Source organism: Trichechus manatus, unplaced genomic scaffold (genome assembly GCF_000243295.1).
Source record: "Trichechus manatus latirostris isolate Lorelei unplaced genomic scaffold, TriManLat1.0 scaffold00048, whole genome shotgun sequence".
Taxonomy (NCBI): Eukaryota; Metazoa; Chordata; class Mammalia; order Sirenia; family Trichechidae; genus Trichechus; species Trichechus manatus.
This window is the reverse complement of record NW_004443984.1, coordinates 2,934,369-2,948,007: the sequence shown is the minus strand read 5'-3', so window position 1 is coordinate 2,948,007 and position 13,639 is coordinate 2,934,369. Positions and strand designations below refer to the sequence as shown.

The following is a 13,639-nucleotide window of genomic DNA, read 5'->3' as shown; positions in this document are numbered from 1 at the left end:
TCAGCAAGTCAGATGTTGGAGATGTTGGGTAGATTCACAAACTAAGGCTGCTCCCTGGGGTTTTCAGAAGCTTGCCTTTGAACTGAATTTCATGAGGAACCAGGGTGGAATTGATGTCCCATCCCTTCCTCCAGGCCTCCTGGTGATGGAGTAAGCAGCGGGCGCCCCCTTGTGCTGAGGAAAGAGTACTGTTGCATTGCTCCCTTTCTGAGGAAGTTTTCTTTTCCTGTGGCTTCTCTGACTTTGTTGCCTTGCTATTAACATGAGATATGGTGGGAGGAATACTTGGGGCAGTGATTTTATATCCAGAGCCAGTAAGCTGGTAATGCTGTATCTTACTCTAACCACTTTCACTCATTCAGAACACAGGCTTACCTGGATTCTCTATCAGCCCAGAACTAAAACAATTTCCGAGGCCAACTCTTCGGACAGGGATTGGACTGGACTGTGGGACATAAAGTGATACTCCTGACGAGTGTGCCTCTTAGCTCAAGTAGATACAAGAGACTAAATGGGCAGCTTCTGTCCGGAAGTGAGATGGGAGGGCAGAGAGGGTTAGGAGCTGGTTGAATGGACATGGAGAATCAGTGGTAGAAGGGAGGAGAGTGCTGTCACAGTATGGGGAGAGCACTTAGAGTCACATCACAATGTATGTATAAATTTTTGTATGGGAAAAAATTAAACTAAAAAAGAACACAGGCTTAAAGTGCCTGTTTGATGCTTGGCCCTGAGAATACATTTGTGAGCAAGATAGACAAAGCCTCTGTCCTCATAGAGCTTCCAGTGTATTGGGGCTAACAAACAAATAAGCAATATCAATAAAGAGGACAATACAGAGTGCAATGGGAGCATATAATAGAAGTATATCACATAGTCTAGTGAGCATCAGAGAATTCCAGAAATAAGTGATACCGAAAGGTTTGAAAGATATTAATCAGACAAGAGAAAGAAGAAGAATTTTCCAGCCCTTCTTATTAGTTTCTCAGTTTAAATATTTTTTTTCTTTGGAGATAGCTTTTCTTCACCCCAGATTGACAAGCTGCCTCTGATGCTCTTGTCCTCCTTTCTGATTTCCCAGGCTGGTGTTTGAAAGTTCTGTAGGAGCCATTGCTACATTATTTAGCCCAAGGAATTGCAAAAAATGCCTTAAAGTGTATTCCTTGCCTCAGGATGGCTTTGCAGTTGTTTATACATTGCTGTCATTCCAATAAAGAGATGGGAAATAACAGTTTTCTCCGTCTCTGGTAGTTGACTCTGTGTTCGCCTTAAGTTTGTTTTAGCAATATGAGCTGACTGAAGTCCTGCTGAGTGGTGGTTTTCTTTTCCTTCTCCACTTAATTTAACAGACCAGCTGAGCACACATCAGAGAGTTAAGCTGGAGTGTGTAGTCATTATGGTCTTTCAGTACAGTTCTGTGCCCCACTTTTGGGACTCTGGTTTGGGACCTAGTTTATTATTCTGGGCAAGAGGAAAAGGGCACACACCAAATAATAACAACCACATGATAGATTTTTGTAGTAGTTTTTCATGCTTTAGTTAATTTCACCGTCACGACAAGTTTGTGAAATAGGCAAAACAAATAGTCTTACTCATCTTACTCCCATTTTGTACATAAAGAACTGAGGTCTAGAGGGACTAAATGATAACTGTAAGTGACAGAGCCAGGACTTGAACCCAGGTCTTTAGTTCCTGCATAAGAGTACTCAACAAGCTTTTGAAGACTTTCGGCAAGCTTAGCTTTCTAGCTTCATGCCTTTCTGCGTGGAGCTCTTCCTACAAGAATACAGTGCTTCAGAGGAATACCAAATGGTCTTGTCTGCCTTCAAGATGTTTTTCCTTCATCTGGGCAGTTAGGTGGTTAAGTTTGCCATAGTAATGCTGAAGGGGGACGTTCGTGTGAAGAGAACTTTCAAGAATTTGCTTTTGGCTCATGTGTGACATTTCCTCCTTGGGTTTTGGAGTTTAGAAGCCTGAGGGAGCTCAGTCCTGGTGCAACATTCCTGAATTCCTGGTGGTGAGAGGATGTGGCCCCTGGACCCATCCCGGAAAGAGGTGCTACGGTTTGCGGTCAGCTGTCGGGTCCTGACTCTGGTGCTACAGGTCAGTCTCTGATCCTTTGTCCTGCACATTCCGCTGCTACATGATTGGGCTTGGCACCAAGAGTGGTCCCCATTGCCTTTCCATCTCTCAGGTGAATACACACCCTGTACCTCTCCATGTGGTTGGAACCACAGAGACATAGAGTTTACAACTGAAAAGTAGGCAGGAATCTTAAAAATGATCTATTAATCCCTTATTTTACACATGAAGCAGCAGAGGCCCAGAAATGTTAAATGCTTTTCCAAAATCACATAGCAAGTTAGAGAAGGGCCGTAATTAGACCCCAGGTTTCCTAACTACTGAGCTAGTAGTAATCTTCCCAAAAGACAGATGTTCTGTCACCAGAGATACCCCAGGGTGTGACAGCTCAAAACATTGCCCTGGGTTCCCTTGCCAGGAGGCTAAGCTCCCTGTCGGTTGACTGGGAGAGAGGTGGCACTGCCCAAGTCCTGAAACATCTGTGTATATTCATTTAATCAGTAATGTCACCTACTCTTCCCATGGATTTCTCCCTTGCTGACTCAACCCACAACTCTCAGGATGCGTTTGCTTTTTTGTAACTTCCTTTCCCCTCCAAGGCTGCCCTTGATACATATTTTGATCAAATTTCATGTACTGTATTTTTATGCAGATAACACACACCTTCTGCGTTTGTTTGCTGGCTGCACCCTCCCATGAGGTATTTTCGTAAGCGCGCTATGCTAATTTTTTTTTTACAGGAACATATGGAAGAGGACTGGCATGGCGGCGCTTGTGAGGGTGCCTCATGGGGGGAGGGCACAGCTAGCAAACAAACGCAGAAGGTGTGTGTTATTTGCATACAAATACCAGTATATGTGAATTATATTCAGTGCCTAGCACAGTACCTGGTGCCTAGTGGATCCTCAGTGTATGTTCATAAGTGAATGAATGTTGTTGAACGTATGTCAACACCCTAGGGATATTATTTTTGCATAATTATGTGTGCCTTTTATTATTCTTCGAAGACTCATATCTCATTCGTTTGTGGAAACCTTCTTTCCTCTCTCCTCCCCCTCCATGATGGGTCAGAGCCTGCTATGCTGGGTCCCAGGTTTAGTTAGAAGTGTCTTCCACTTGGAGTCTAGGGCCATTATCAGTGACTATCACTCCTCTCTCATTTGTTTTGACTGTTTGAAGTGATAAAGAAACTAACGAAAAAGAAAGAGTCTTAAAAATGGGGTTATGCTCCTGTTGTGAGACTGGGAAAACTGACTCGAGGATGGCTCTGAACCAGGATCAGTTGGGTTATTGGCAGAACCAAAGGAACAGTACTACGAATTGGAATAGAGAAGCAGGAGAGCTGGGCTCTAATTCAGATGGTGATTTTGGAATGAGTATGTTTCCCCTAGACAGTTCACCCAACCACCAAAATTTTTTAAACACCTACTTACTGAAGCCTTGGTGGTACAGTGGTTAAGAGCTCAGGCTGCTAACCAAAAGATAAACCCCCTCCAAAAAAAAAAAAAACAAGCCCATTGCCATTGAATTGACTCTGACCAAAAGGTAGGCAGTTCGAATTCACCAGCCACTCCTTGGAAACTCTATGGGGCAGTTCTGCTCTGTCCTATAGGATCACTATGAGTCTGAATTGACTTGACGGCAACAGGTTTGGCTTTTGGGTTTTTTACATCTTTCTTATGGGTCTCTGAATTCCTTGTCCAGCTCCCTTCTAATGATCTTGTCCTCCCCACGCTCATAGTCATACCCTAGACCCCCACCCTCTGCAAGGTAATCTCAAGATTAAGCATTCCATTCTCTTTCCATCATCTCCTATCTTTCCAGCTCACTCCCTCTAGTACCCCGATTCTAACAATTCTCCCACCCGCTCAGGACCCATAATTCATTAATCCTACCACCATTTCACTATCTCTCATCTGCCTCATGGCTTCAGTTCCTCTCCTTACCTAGCTTAGATCTCATCGTCTATCATGATGATCACTCCCATGCAGACATACTTGAGTCTCTTGCTCCCCTCTCCCTATGTCTTATTTGCAAGGCAAAAGTCCAACCTTGGCTAAATCCAGTTCTCTGCCTACTCCATGCCTGCACAGAGAAAAACACACAGCTGTGCTAACTAGTCTCTTTTACTCAAGATCATTAACCCAGGAGAGTCCTTAGTGCTACCTGGCAATCTTCGTGCACTTCCCTAATTACCTCAAATTTTTCTGCACATCAGAATCACCTGGAGATCTTTTAAAACTCCCGGTGCTCACTAGCACCTCTTACCAGTTAAATCATCAGCTCTGGGAAAGGGACCCAGGTATCAGTATTTTTTTAAACTCCCTGGGTGATTCCAGTGTGCAGCCTATTTTGAGAACCAGAGTCACAGGTGACTTCTTTTACACGTTCTCCTCTTGCCTGAAGTCTTGAACACCTTTCCCCAATCCTCATTCTCAACTGATAACTTCTTTTTCTGAGTGAAAACTCAGAAAAATAAAAGCAAGCAGAAGAGACCTTCTGTGGTAGAAATATTTAAAACAACTACCTCCCCACCAAAAAAAATTGCTGCTGAGGCTGTTTATGTACAACCAGACACCTCATGGGATTTGGTTTCTCGGTTTGGAGGTTTAGGGTCATGGTTTCATGGGACATCCCAGTTTAATTGGCCTAATAATGTGTTTAGTGCTTCTCTTCTACCTCGTAGTTCATTGCATAGTGTCTAGGGTCTTAAAAGCTTGCAAATGGATGGCACAACAATTGGTCTCTATAGCCTGGAGCAACAGAGGAAGAAGGAGAATCAGGAATAGGAGGAGGAAATGGAATGTGTGGCTAATTGCCTCCATGAACAACTGCCTCCTTTGCCATGAGACCAGAAGAACTGGATGGTGCCTGGCTGCTGTTACTGAACATTTTGATCAAAAATTTTATAGAGAATCTTGATCAAAAGGGGGAAAATATAGAACAGAATTACAAATTGTCACAGACTCCAAAGTTTCTGGAGCCACGGAGGCTGGATGAACCCCTGAAACTATTGCCCTGAGATAATCTTTAAACCTTAAACCAAAAATATCCCTTGAAGTCTTCTTAAAACCAAACTAGTAAAAAATGTCTGCCTTGAACATTATGCTCTTTTAAGAACTATCTATGTAGGCTCAAACTGACAACAGCAACTCAAAAGATTATGAGTTTATGTTAATGGGAGAACAACTCAAAAAAGGTGGGTGAGAATGGTTGTACAACTTGAAGAATATAATCGGTGTCACTGAATTGTACATGTAGAAACTGTTTAATTGGTGTATGTTTTGCTGTGTATATTCTCAACAACAAAAAAAAATTTTTTTTTAATTTAAATTTTAAAAAAAATAAAAAGAGAGACCTTCTTCATGCTCTCACGACATCCACCAGCCTACTGACATTTGCTCCTCTATGCCTTTACTACTGAAGGTTGGATGAACTGTCCAGGGGCGGATTATCCAATAGGCAGAGTAAGCATGGTGCTTACCTTGCTTACTAGATCATCTGTAGTGAACAATTTCACATGGGTTTCATGACAGATGATCTGAAATTGTTCACTACAGATTAGCAAGTAAGCACAAGTCAGCCTGTGCTTACCTTGCTTACTGGATCGTCCACCCCTGTCAAGGATTGTAAATTTGAAAAGAGGCTTTGATGCTGTAGGAGGGTGCTGTGGGTTTGGGAGAGAGACAGATACTAGCCATACCTAGAAGCAGAATCTCTGATGTGGTGAAAAAAATGTGAAATTGTTCATTACAGATGATCTAGTAAGCAAGGTAAGCACCATGCCTGTTGGATAATCTGACCCTGGAACTGTCCTTCTCTCTAAGGCTAGTTCCTCCACCAGTGTATCAGATTCTTTCACCTATTCCAGCGATTATCTCTCTCCTGCATCCTCAGTAGTTTTCTTTCCACTGGACTATTCCCATTGGCATGCAAACATCCCACCTTAAAAAAACAAACTTTCTTTTGCCTCTACATCTTGTACACCTACTACTCCATATTTCTGCTCCCCTTTATAGCAAAATTCTTCAAAATAGTTGTCTGTATGCACTAGCTTCAATTTCTCTTTTCCCATTTTCTATTGAACCCACTGTAGACAGGCTTCTCTTTTCTCCTCTCTACTGAAATAGCTTTTGTGAAAGTCATCGATGACCTCCACATTGCTGAATCCAGTGGTCATTTTTCAGTCCCCATCTTGACTTATCAGCAGCATTTAGCAGAGCTGATCACTCCCTTTCTTTACTGATTCTGAGACACCTGCTCTGCTGGTTTCCCTCCTAACTCACTGATTGTTCCTTCTTTATCTTCACGGCTGGATCCGCCCCCTCTTCCTAACCTCTAAATGTTGATGTGTCCAGGGCCCAGTCCTCGGACCTCTCCTTTGCTCTATCTGTACTTCCTCCCTAGGTGGTCTCATCTAGTCTTACAGATTTAAATACCATCTATACACTTACAGGGTCGCTATGAGTCTGAATCAACTCGCCGGCAACGAGTTTGGTTTCGGTTCAGTTTCAGTTCGGTTATACACTTATGACCCCCAAATTTATAACCCCAGCCTTGATCTCTCTTCTGACCCACAGACTCATGTATCTCACTGCCTCGTCTACCTCTTGCACTCGGATGTCCAACTCAAGCTTAACTAGTCTAAAACTGAACTCCTGATTTCTCCCAATAAGTCTGTTCTTCCTCTTTTTATTAAATAGTGATTATTTTCTTCCAGTTGTTCAACTAATATCCTGTTCTCCCTCACCGTACAGGCCCTGTTCAATGCCATCATCCCAGATCACCATGCAGAAGCCTTCTCCCCTCCTCGCCTGGCCCCCTCGGGCTCTGTGGACCAACTTGTGGAAGTTCTTCTGGGTGGCCTGTCTCGCTGGGATGCTGAGCACTTCCTGTTCATTGCTGAGCATGGCTACCTATATGAGCACAACTTTGCCTTCTTCCCTGGTTTCCCCCTGGCCCTGCTGGTGGGGACTGAACTGCTGTTGAGACCCCTGCGGGGGTTACTGAGCCTACGGAGTTGCTTGCTAATTTCAGTAGCATTGCTCAACTCCTTGTTCTCCGTGTTGGCAGCAGTGGCACTTCACGACCTGGGCTGTCTGGTTTTGCACAGTCCCCACCAGGCCTTCTACGCAGCGCTGCTCTTCTGCTTTAGTCCCGCCAATGTCTTCCTGGCAGCTGGTTACTCAGAAGCTCTGTTTGCCCTCCTGACATTCAGTGCCATGGGGCAGCTGGAGAGGAGCCGAAGCTGGACTAGTGGACTACTCTTTGCCCTTGCCACTGGTGTACGTTCCAATGGGCTAGTCAACATTGGGTTCCTTGTGCATGCCCAGTGCCAAGGCTTTTTCTCTTCTCTCAAGGTGGAGAGTCCCTTGAGGCAGCTCATTAAGCTGATGACCTCTGTGTTCCTGTCGATGCTCACACTTGGCCTTCCCTTTGTCCTCTTTCAGTATTATGCCTACACTCAGTTCTGTCTACCAGGCCCAACCCAGCCCATCCCTAAGCCTCTGCTGCAGTTAGCTGTGGATGAGGGCTACCGTATTGCAAATGGAAATGAGCCACCTTGGTGCTCCTGGAACTTTCCCCTAATATACAACTATATCCAGGATGTCTACTGGAATGTTGGGTTTTTGAGATACTATGAACTCAGGCAGGTGCCCAATTTTCTACTGGCTGCACCAGTGGCAATACTGGTTGCCTGGGCGACTTGGATATATGTGACCACCCACCCGTGGCTCTGCCTTACACTTGGGCTGCAAAGGAACAAGAACAATAAGACCCTAGAGAAACCTGATCCTGGATTCCTCAGTCCTCAGGTGTTTGTGTACCTGGTCCACGCTGCAGTGCTGCTGCTGTTTGGAGGTCTGTGCATGCATGTTCAGGTGAGGTGGATTCCTAACTAGGATAAGGATGTGAATATGGGCAAAACTTCTTGGCCAGTGAGCAGGGAAGATAGCTAACTTCTCCCATTTGAGTGACCCATACCTGATTTATTCATTCAGCGACTATTTAGGGACTTTCTTTATGACAGACCCTGGGCAAGACCACTGGGGATAGAATTGCTGCCCTAGTGGGTGTCATGGTACAAATGGTGAGACAGACATTTAACAGATAAAATTATAGTACAGTGGGATGGAAGAGGGGTTACTGTTTTGAGATAAAGTACTGTGGAAGCTCAGAGGAAGAAGTGCTAACTGACTGGAGGAGTTGAGGAAGGCATTACGTTTAAGCTGGGTCCTGAAGAGTAAAAAGGAATTTTCCACATAAGAGGCAGAGAAAGAACATTCTTGGCAAATGGAGGGGTGTGTGCAAAGATATGAGGATTGTAAATGGACTTGATTCAACTGAGATACAGGAAAAAGCAGACAGGATATCTCTGGGACCTTCCCCTAATATACAGTTATATCCAGAATGTCTACTTGAATGTTGGCTTCTTGAGGTACTTTGAGGCAAGTGCCCAGTTTTCAGAGGAGCTATCTTGTCTCGTGTCTGGAGTGGTAGGGATAGAGAGGGATAGGAAGGGTGTGATCACACATCTGATTTTTTGTTCCTGGCTCTGGCCTCAGTTTCAATATAACCCCAAGAAAGTCTTTTTGCCCCTATGCTGACCTCTCCTGAGCAGTTTCTACCTTTTGGAGGTGCACATGGACTGTTTGTAAAGTTCTTTGAGCTGTGTGGATAAGAGACACAGGGGAAATGGAAAACAGCATTCTGTGTTTGTAGCTGGATTAGCTAGTAGAGTGAGTGCCAGCGCAGTGTAGAGCTTCCAGAAGGTTAGATGAGGGAGGCCATTTGGAGACCTAGCTCTGAATTGTCCTTGGAGGGAGAATTGTGAACCACCCTCTGCTCTGACATCCCCGTGGAATGGGGAACCACCCCAGGTTCCCAACCCCTACATCACAGCCCAGAGTTTAGAGTCCAGGCCCTGAGCTAAAATCGGACACCATACATAGAGTTTTTGGTGTTGACTGTCCCATTATTGTTGTAATTACTCTGTAGCTATGTTTATTTGTAACATCGAGGTTGCCTGGCTGGTGTCACACACCTTTATAATGCAGATCCTAAGCTCTGCTGAGTTTCTTTTCCAAGCTCATGTTATGGGGCCAGAGATCACCAGGAGCAGAGAAGCTCCTCAGCTGGTCCAATTTGAGTCATTCCAATAAATGTGTGGATCTTTCCCACTCCTCTGATTTCCAGGTTCTCACCAGGTTTTTGTGCTCCTCCACTCCTATTGTGTACTGGTTTCCAGCTCACTTGCTTCAGAATCAAGAGCCATTGCTGAGGACCCTAGAGACTGTGCCTTGGAAGCCTCTTGCAGGAGACTCCCCACCAGGACAAAAGGTCCCCAGAAATCCTATCAGGGAACTTTTGTACAACTGGAAAACGTGTTCCCCAGTCACACGATACATTCTAGGCTACTTCCTGACTTACTGGCTCCTGGGACTACTCCTGCATTGCAACTTCCTGCCTTGGACATGACCTGGAGTCTAAAGGGACAGATTTGAAGCCGACTTCACCCAGGGCTCTGAAAGTACAAATACACGTTGGGACTGCCTGCGTGCCCTGGGGTTATCTGTCCATTAAAGCCTCTCTTTCTTGCTCTCTCTCGGAAGGTTGGTTAGGTAGAGGAGAAGTGTGAGCCACTAGAGAGCCCCTCTGGTCCTGTCCGGGGTGAATTTTAGAGTAGTAACTGTTTTTGCCATAAGTGAAGATGTCTTATTTCCAGGTCTAAAGTACACCTGGATTTGTCTTCCAGTCAACGAAGCATAGCAGAGATAGTCTTAACCCTACCACTGACTCACGTGTAAATTTAAATTACTTAAATGTACATTTCATCAAAGGCTTTTGTGGACAGGGTGGTGGAGGCTGTTCAGTGTAGTGGTAGTAGTACGGTGAGGCCATCTTTCCTAAATGGGACACTTTTCTGATGATTTTTTAATGATTTGTGAATTCATATATAGGAAAAATCTTAAAAATATATGAAAATTAAACAACAGCTATACATGCAATGAATTACCTTTTTAAAAATAATACAAATTACTTGGAAAAAAGTATTTTTGCAGGAAAAATAAAAATCAAGGAAAGGAGAACAGTGCATAAAGAGGCAGGAGACCTGGATTCTAGTCCTCCCAGTAAAACCCTATTTACCAGTTGTATGACTTTGGGTGATTTTTCAGAGCCCTAGTTACCTCTTCTGGATCTAGGAGAAATGGTATTGTTCCTACTGGGGAAGTGAACCCTTTTAGCGGAATCATCCCAGTCTAAGCACTTATGTAGAGGCTCGAACATGTGATTTTAGGATAAAATATCTCCAGCTCTCCTGCTTTCAGCAATTAGAAGATACAACTGTGAAGAGTAGCTCAAGTGATCTTTTCTTTGAGTGACGGAAAGCAGTGACACCTAGCATGTAAGGCTTATTGTCCTGCATAAGTAAACCTGTGCCAGGGAACTGAATGGTTAAAGCTGTGCTTGATTTTCCTGACATTCTCCTGTGCCAGTGCTTGCTTGCATGGTAGACATAGGTCAGAGGAGCCAGCGCAGCAGCATGAATTGGTAAATTGTAGGTAAGTCCAAGGTTGAATGAAATGTTACCTGTCCTGCTTCCTGGTCTCCGTTTAGTTATGAGACCATCACTATAATGCTAGTAAGATCATTGGCTCCTGCTGAGCTATTTTTGTTCATTCCTTGAGCCAGGTAAGTTAGGCTCTGTATTATCACCACTCTTAGTCCCCACTTGAGTCAAAAATTACAGCAAGCAGAAACTCTTCCAAAATAGATAGGTAATTATAAGCAGCTTTTAGAGAGCCCTGAGAATTGGAATTTTGACACGCTCCCTCTGACCGTGACAGACCGCTAAATTTGCCAGCTGAAGGGAAGCTCTTGGCTGAGCCCCAGCACCCTCTGTTGGAGTTTCTGGTCAGCCTGGCCAACAAGCATTTCCCATCCATCGCCCCAGCACTAGCACAGCTGAGAGAATTTGGTCCAGAGTCAAATGCTTCTGAAAATGTACACGCAGATCAGGGCAGCCCTCTGCCTTCTGCCAAGACACCCAAGTGCCCTTCTTGGCAAAACATGATCACCTTTGCCCTAGTGTCCCTCCAGTTGGCAGAAGCTGTTTCTTCTCTCCTCACTAACAGCTGCAGATGCAGGGACTTCCACCCTGTGTGCGGGAAGAGTTGGGGCCTTTTTCAGCTCTTTACTGCTGAGGTAGGAGCACTAGGTTCTTTGCTCTCATGGATTCTCTTCTTTGCCTTCTTTTGGGGGATAATAGGAACTGATTGTTCCCCTACTGGAAGAGATGACTCAAAGCACATGGAGTTGGGTGTGATTTCACTGCTCTGGTAGTCTTAGCTGAACCTTCACACTAGATCTCATCACCTCCAGATGCAAGTGATTCCAAGGACCAGAAACCTGATAAGTGGGAATCTCATCTTTTCAACTAATACCAAGGAACTGAATCACTCTGGTATTCTGCAAAGACCATTATAGCTACAGCTGATAATTGAGGAGATAACTGAACACTGCAGCTAGGTGGAAGCACCTGGTGTGACCTGAAGAAGGACATAGTTTTCTCTCTGACTTTGGAAGGATCTAGTTGCTGTTCTCTGAGGATCTAAGGAATGGGCTAATTTTATGGCCAGCAGCTGTCCTTTTACCATCCTATTACAGTCTTTAATAGGCTGAGAGAGGGACATGAAGGGCCCAAGGCAGGAAGCTTCCTGTTTACCCTGAGGTCTAACAATGCCACAGCTGGGTTGGGCGTCTACAATTTCAGAGAAAAGTCATTTCCTTATGAGACCCTGCTAAAACAGAAACCAGACGCTTAGTGTACCTAGAATTAGATGTTTTTTTTGTTCTTTAAGGAAGGTGGGAGGAGAAGGAGTGTTTGACATGGTTTTACCAGTCCCCCTGGAGAAAAAAATCACTTCTTTTCCTGAACAGATCCTCTTACCTTTATGCAAAAATGAAATGTGCATAGGCTCAAGGGATTTGAAATTGATTGATTAATTCAGCAATTGTTTATTAATGCCTATTTTAGGGTAATAAAGGTGACTCAACTATGATTTCTGTCCTCACTTATCTGTCTAATAGAGTGGCTAGCATATATACAAGAATATTAAGGTAGAAAGTGATAAATGCTGGGGGGCGAGGGAATACTTTTTGCTCTGTATCCCTCTGTACTTGAAATTTTTATAATGAGAATGAATTAAAGTTTTACTTGTGCACTTAGAAAAAGTTATGAATTACAAAACAATTTACAAATAGTCTATAAATTCATACAAGGTGGAGCTCTCTTCCAGCTTGGGTTGCCTAGGAAGACTTCATGGAGAAGTGGCTTCTGAGCTGGACTTTGAAGGACAGGTCGAATTTGAAAAGTAAGGGCAGAGAATGAGGATGGGAGTGAGGAAATGGAACAGGGCAGGGAGAGCTTAGTTTGAGGGGGACTGGATTGTTATCATTGAGATCTCGGCTTTGAAGTGAGCCCTAAGCCTGCTCCATTGTGTAGTAGCTGTGTAAATTTGAGCCAAACACTGACTCGCTAAGCCTCAGTTTACTCATCTGTAAAATGTGGATAATAGTACTGTCTATTTCATAGATGTGGATAATGTTATCTGCCTCATAGAGCTGTTTGAGAATTAAATGAGTTACCACATAAAACGTGTTTAGAACAGTGCTAATAAAGGAATAGTTGCATTTTGGACATGTTGAGTTTACAATGCCATCAGCACATTCATATGCCAGTTGTTTGGAAATACGGAACTGGAGATATAGAGAGGGGTCAGGGAGCCATATGTACAGATACCGTAATTAGAGCAGCCGTGATACTGGATGGGATTGTCAAAAGCAAGAGTGTAGAAAGAGAAGTGGAAGGGGCAGTAAGATCTTGGGCAAGTGACTCAACCTCTCTAAACCTATTTTTTCATCGAAAAAATGGGGGTGATATCACTTCCACATAGGGTAGCTATCAGAGTTCAGTGAGACACTGTACATAAAGCATTTAGCACAGTGCCTGGGTCATAGTAAGAACTTCATGAATGGTAGGTATTTTTAAATTATTATCATTAAACAACCAGAAACAAATAGTGTCATTAGGGGAAGAGAGACTTTCAAGAAGAAAGAGTTTCCAGGGTCATATGCTGCTAAGGTTAGAGAAATTTTGAGAAAAGCTATTGAATTTAGGGATTAGAGATATTCAGGGTAGGCTAACTGCTGTAAGAAACAACTCCCAAAACTCAGTGGCTGATACTCTCACCACTGTTATTGGATATTATATTGGAAGTCGTAATATACTAGAGCAATTAGGCAATAAAAAGTATCCAAATCAGGAAGGAAGAAATAAAATTATCTTTTTGCAGATGACATAATCCTATATATAGAAAACCCTGAAGAATTCACAAGAATGCTATTAGAGCTAATAAATTCAGCAAAGTGGCAGGGCACAAGGTCAACACAAAAATCAGTTAGGTTAGTATACATCCACAATGAGCATTCTAAAAGGAAATTAAGGAAACAATTCCATTTACAATAGCATCTAAAAGAGTGAAATACCCAGGAATAA

At 43.6% G+C, this 13,639-nt stretch overlaps 1 protein-coding gene across 1 annotated transcript; it reads left to right on the top strand.

The window, feature by feature from the left end:
• Positions 1-594: 594 nt before the first annotated feature.
• PIGV (phosphatidylinositol glycan anchor biosynthesis class V) lies at positions 595-10,088 on the top strand. The gene is made up of 3 exons (XM_023732082.1): positions 595-2,100; positions 6,837-7,961; positions 9,277-10,088. Exons 1-3 carry the CDS (start codon positions 2,023-2,025, stop codon positions 9,556-9,558), a joined length of 1,485 nt encoding a protein of 494 aa, XP_023587850.1. The 5' UTR covers positions 595-2,022; the 3' UTR covers positions 9,559-10,088.
• Positions 10,089-13,639: the final 3,551 nt, after the last annotated feature.

Coding starts and splice junctions, on each gene's coding strand:
- PIGV (XM_023732082.1), top strand. CDS start 2,023: ATGTGGCCCCTGGACCCATCCCGGAAAGAGGTGCTACGGTTTGCGGTC. Junction 2,101..6,836: donor TCCTGACTCTGGTGCTACAG/GTCAGTCTCTGA, acceptor CTCACCGTACAG/GCCCTGTTCAATGCCATCAT. Junction 7,962..9,276: donor GTCTGTGCATGCATGTTCAG/GTGAGGTGGATT, acceptor TCTGATTTCCAG/GTTCTCACCAGGTTTTTGTG.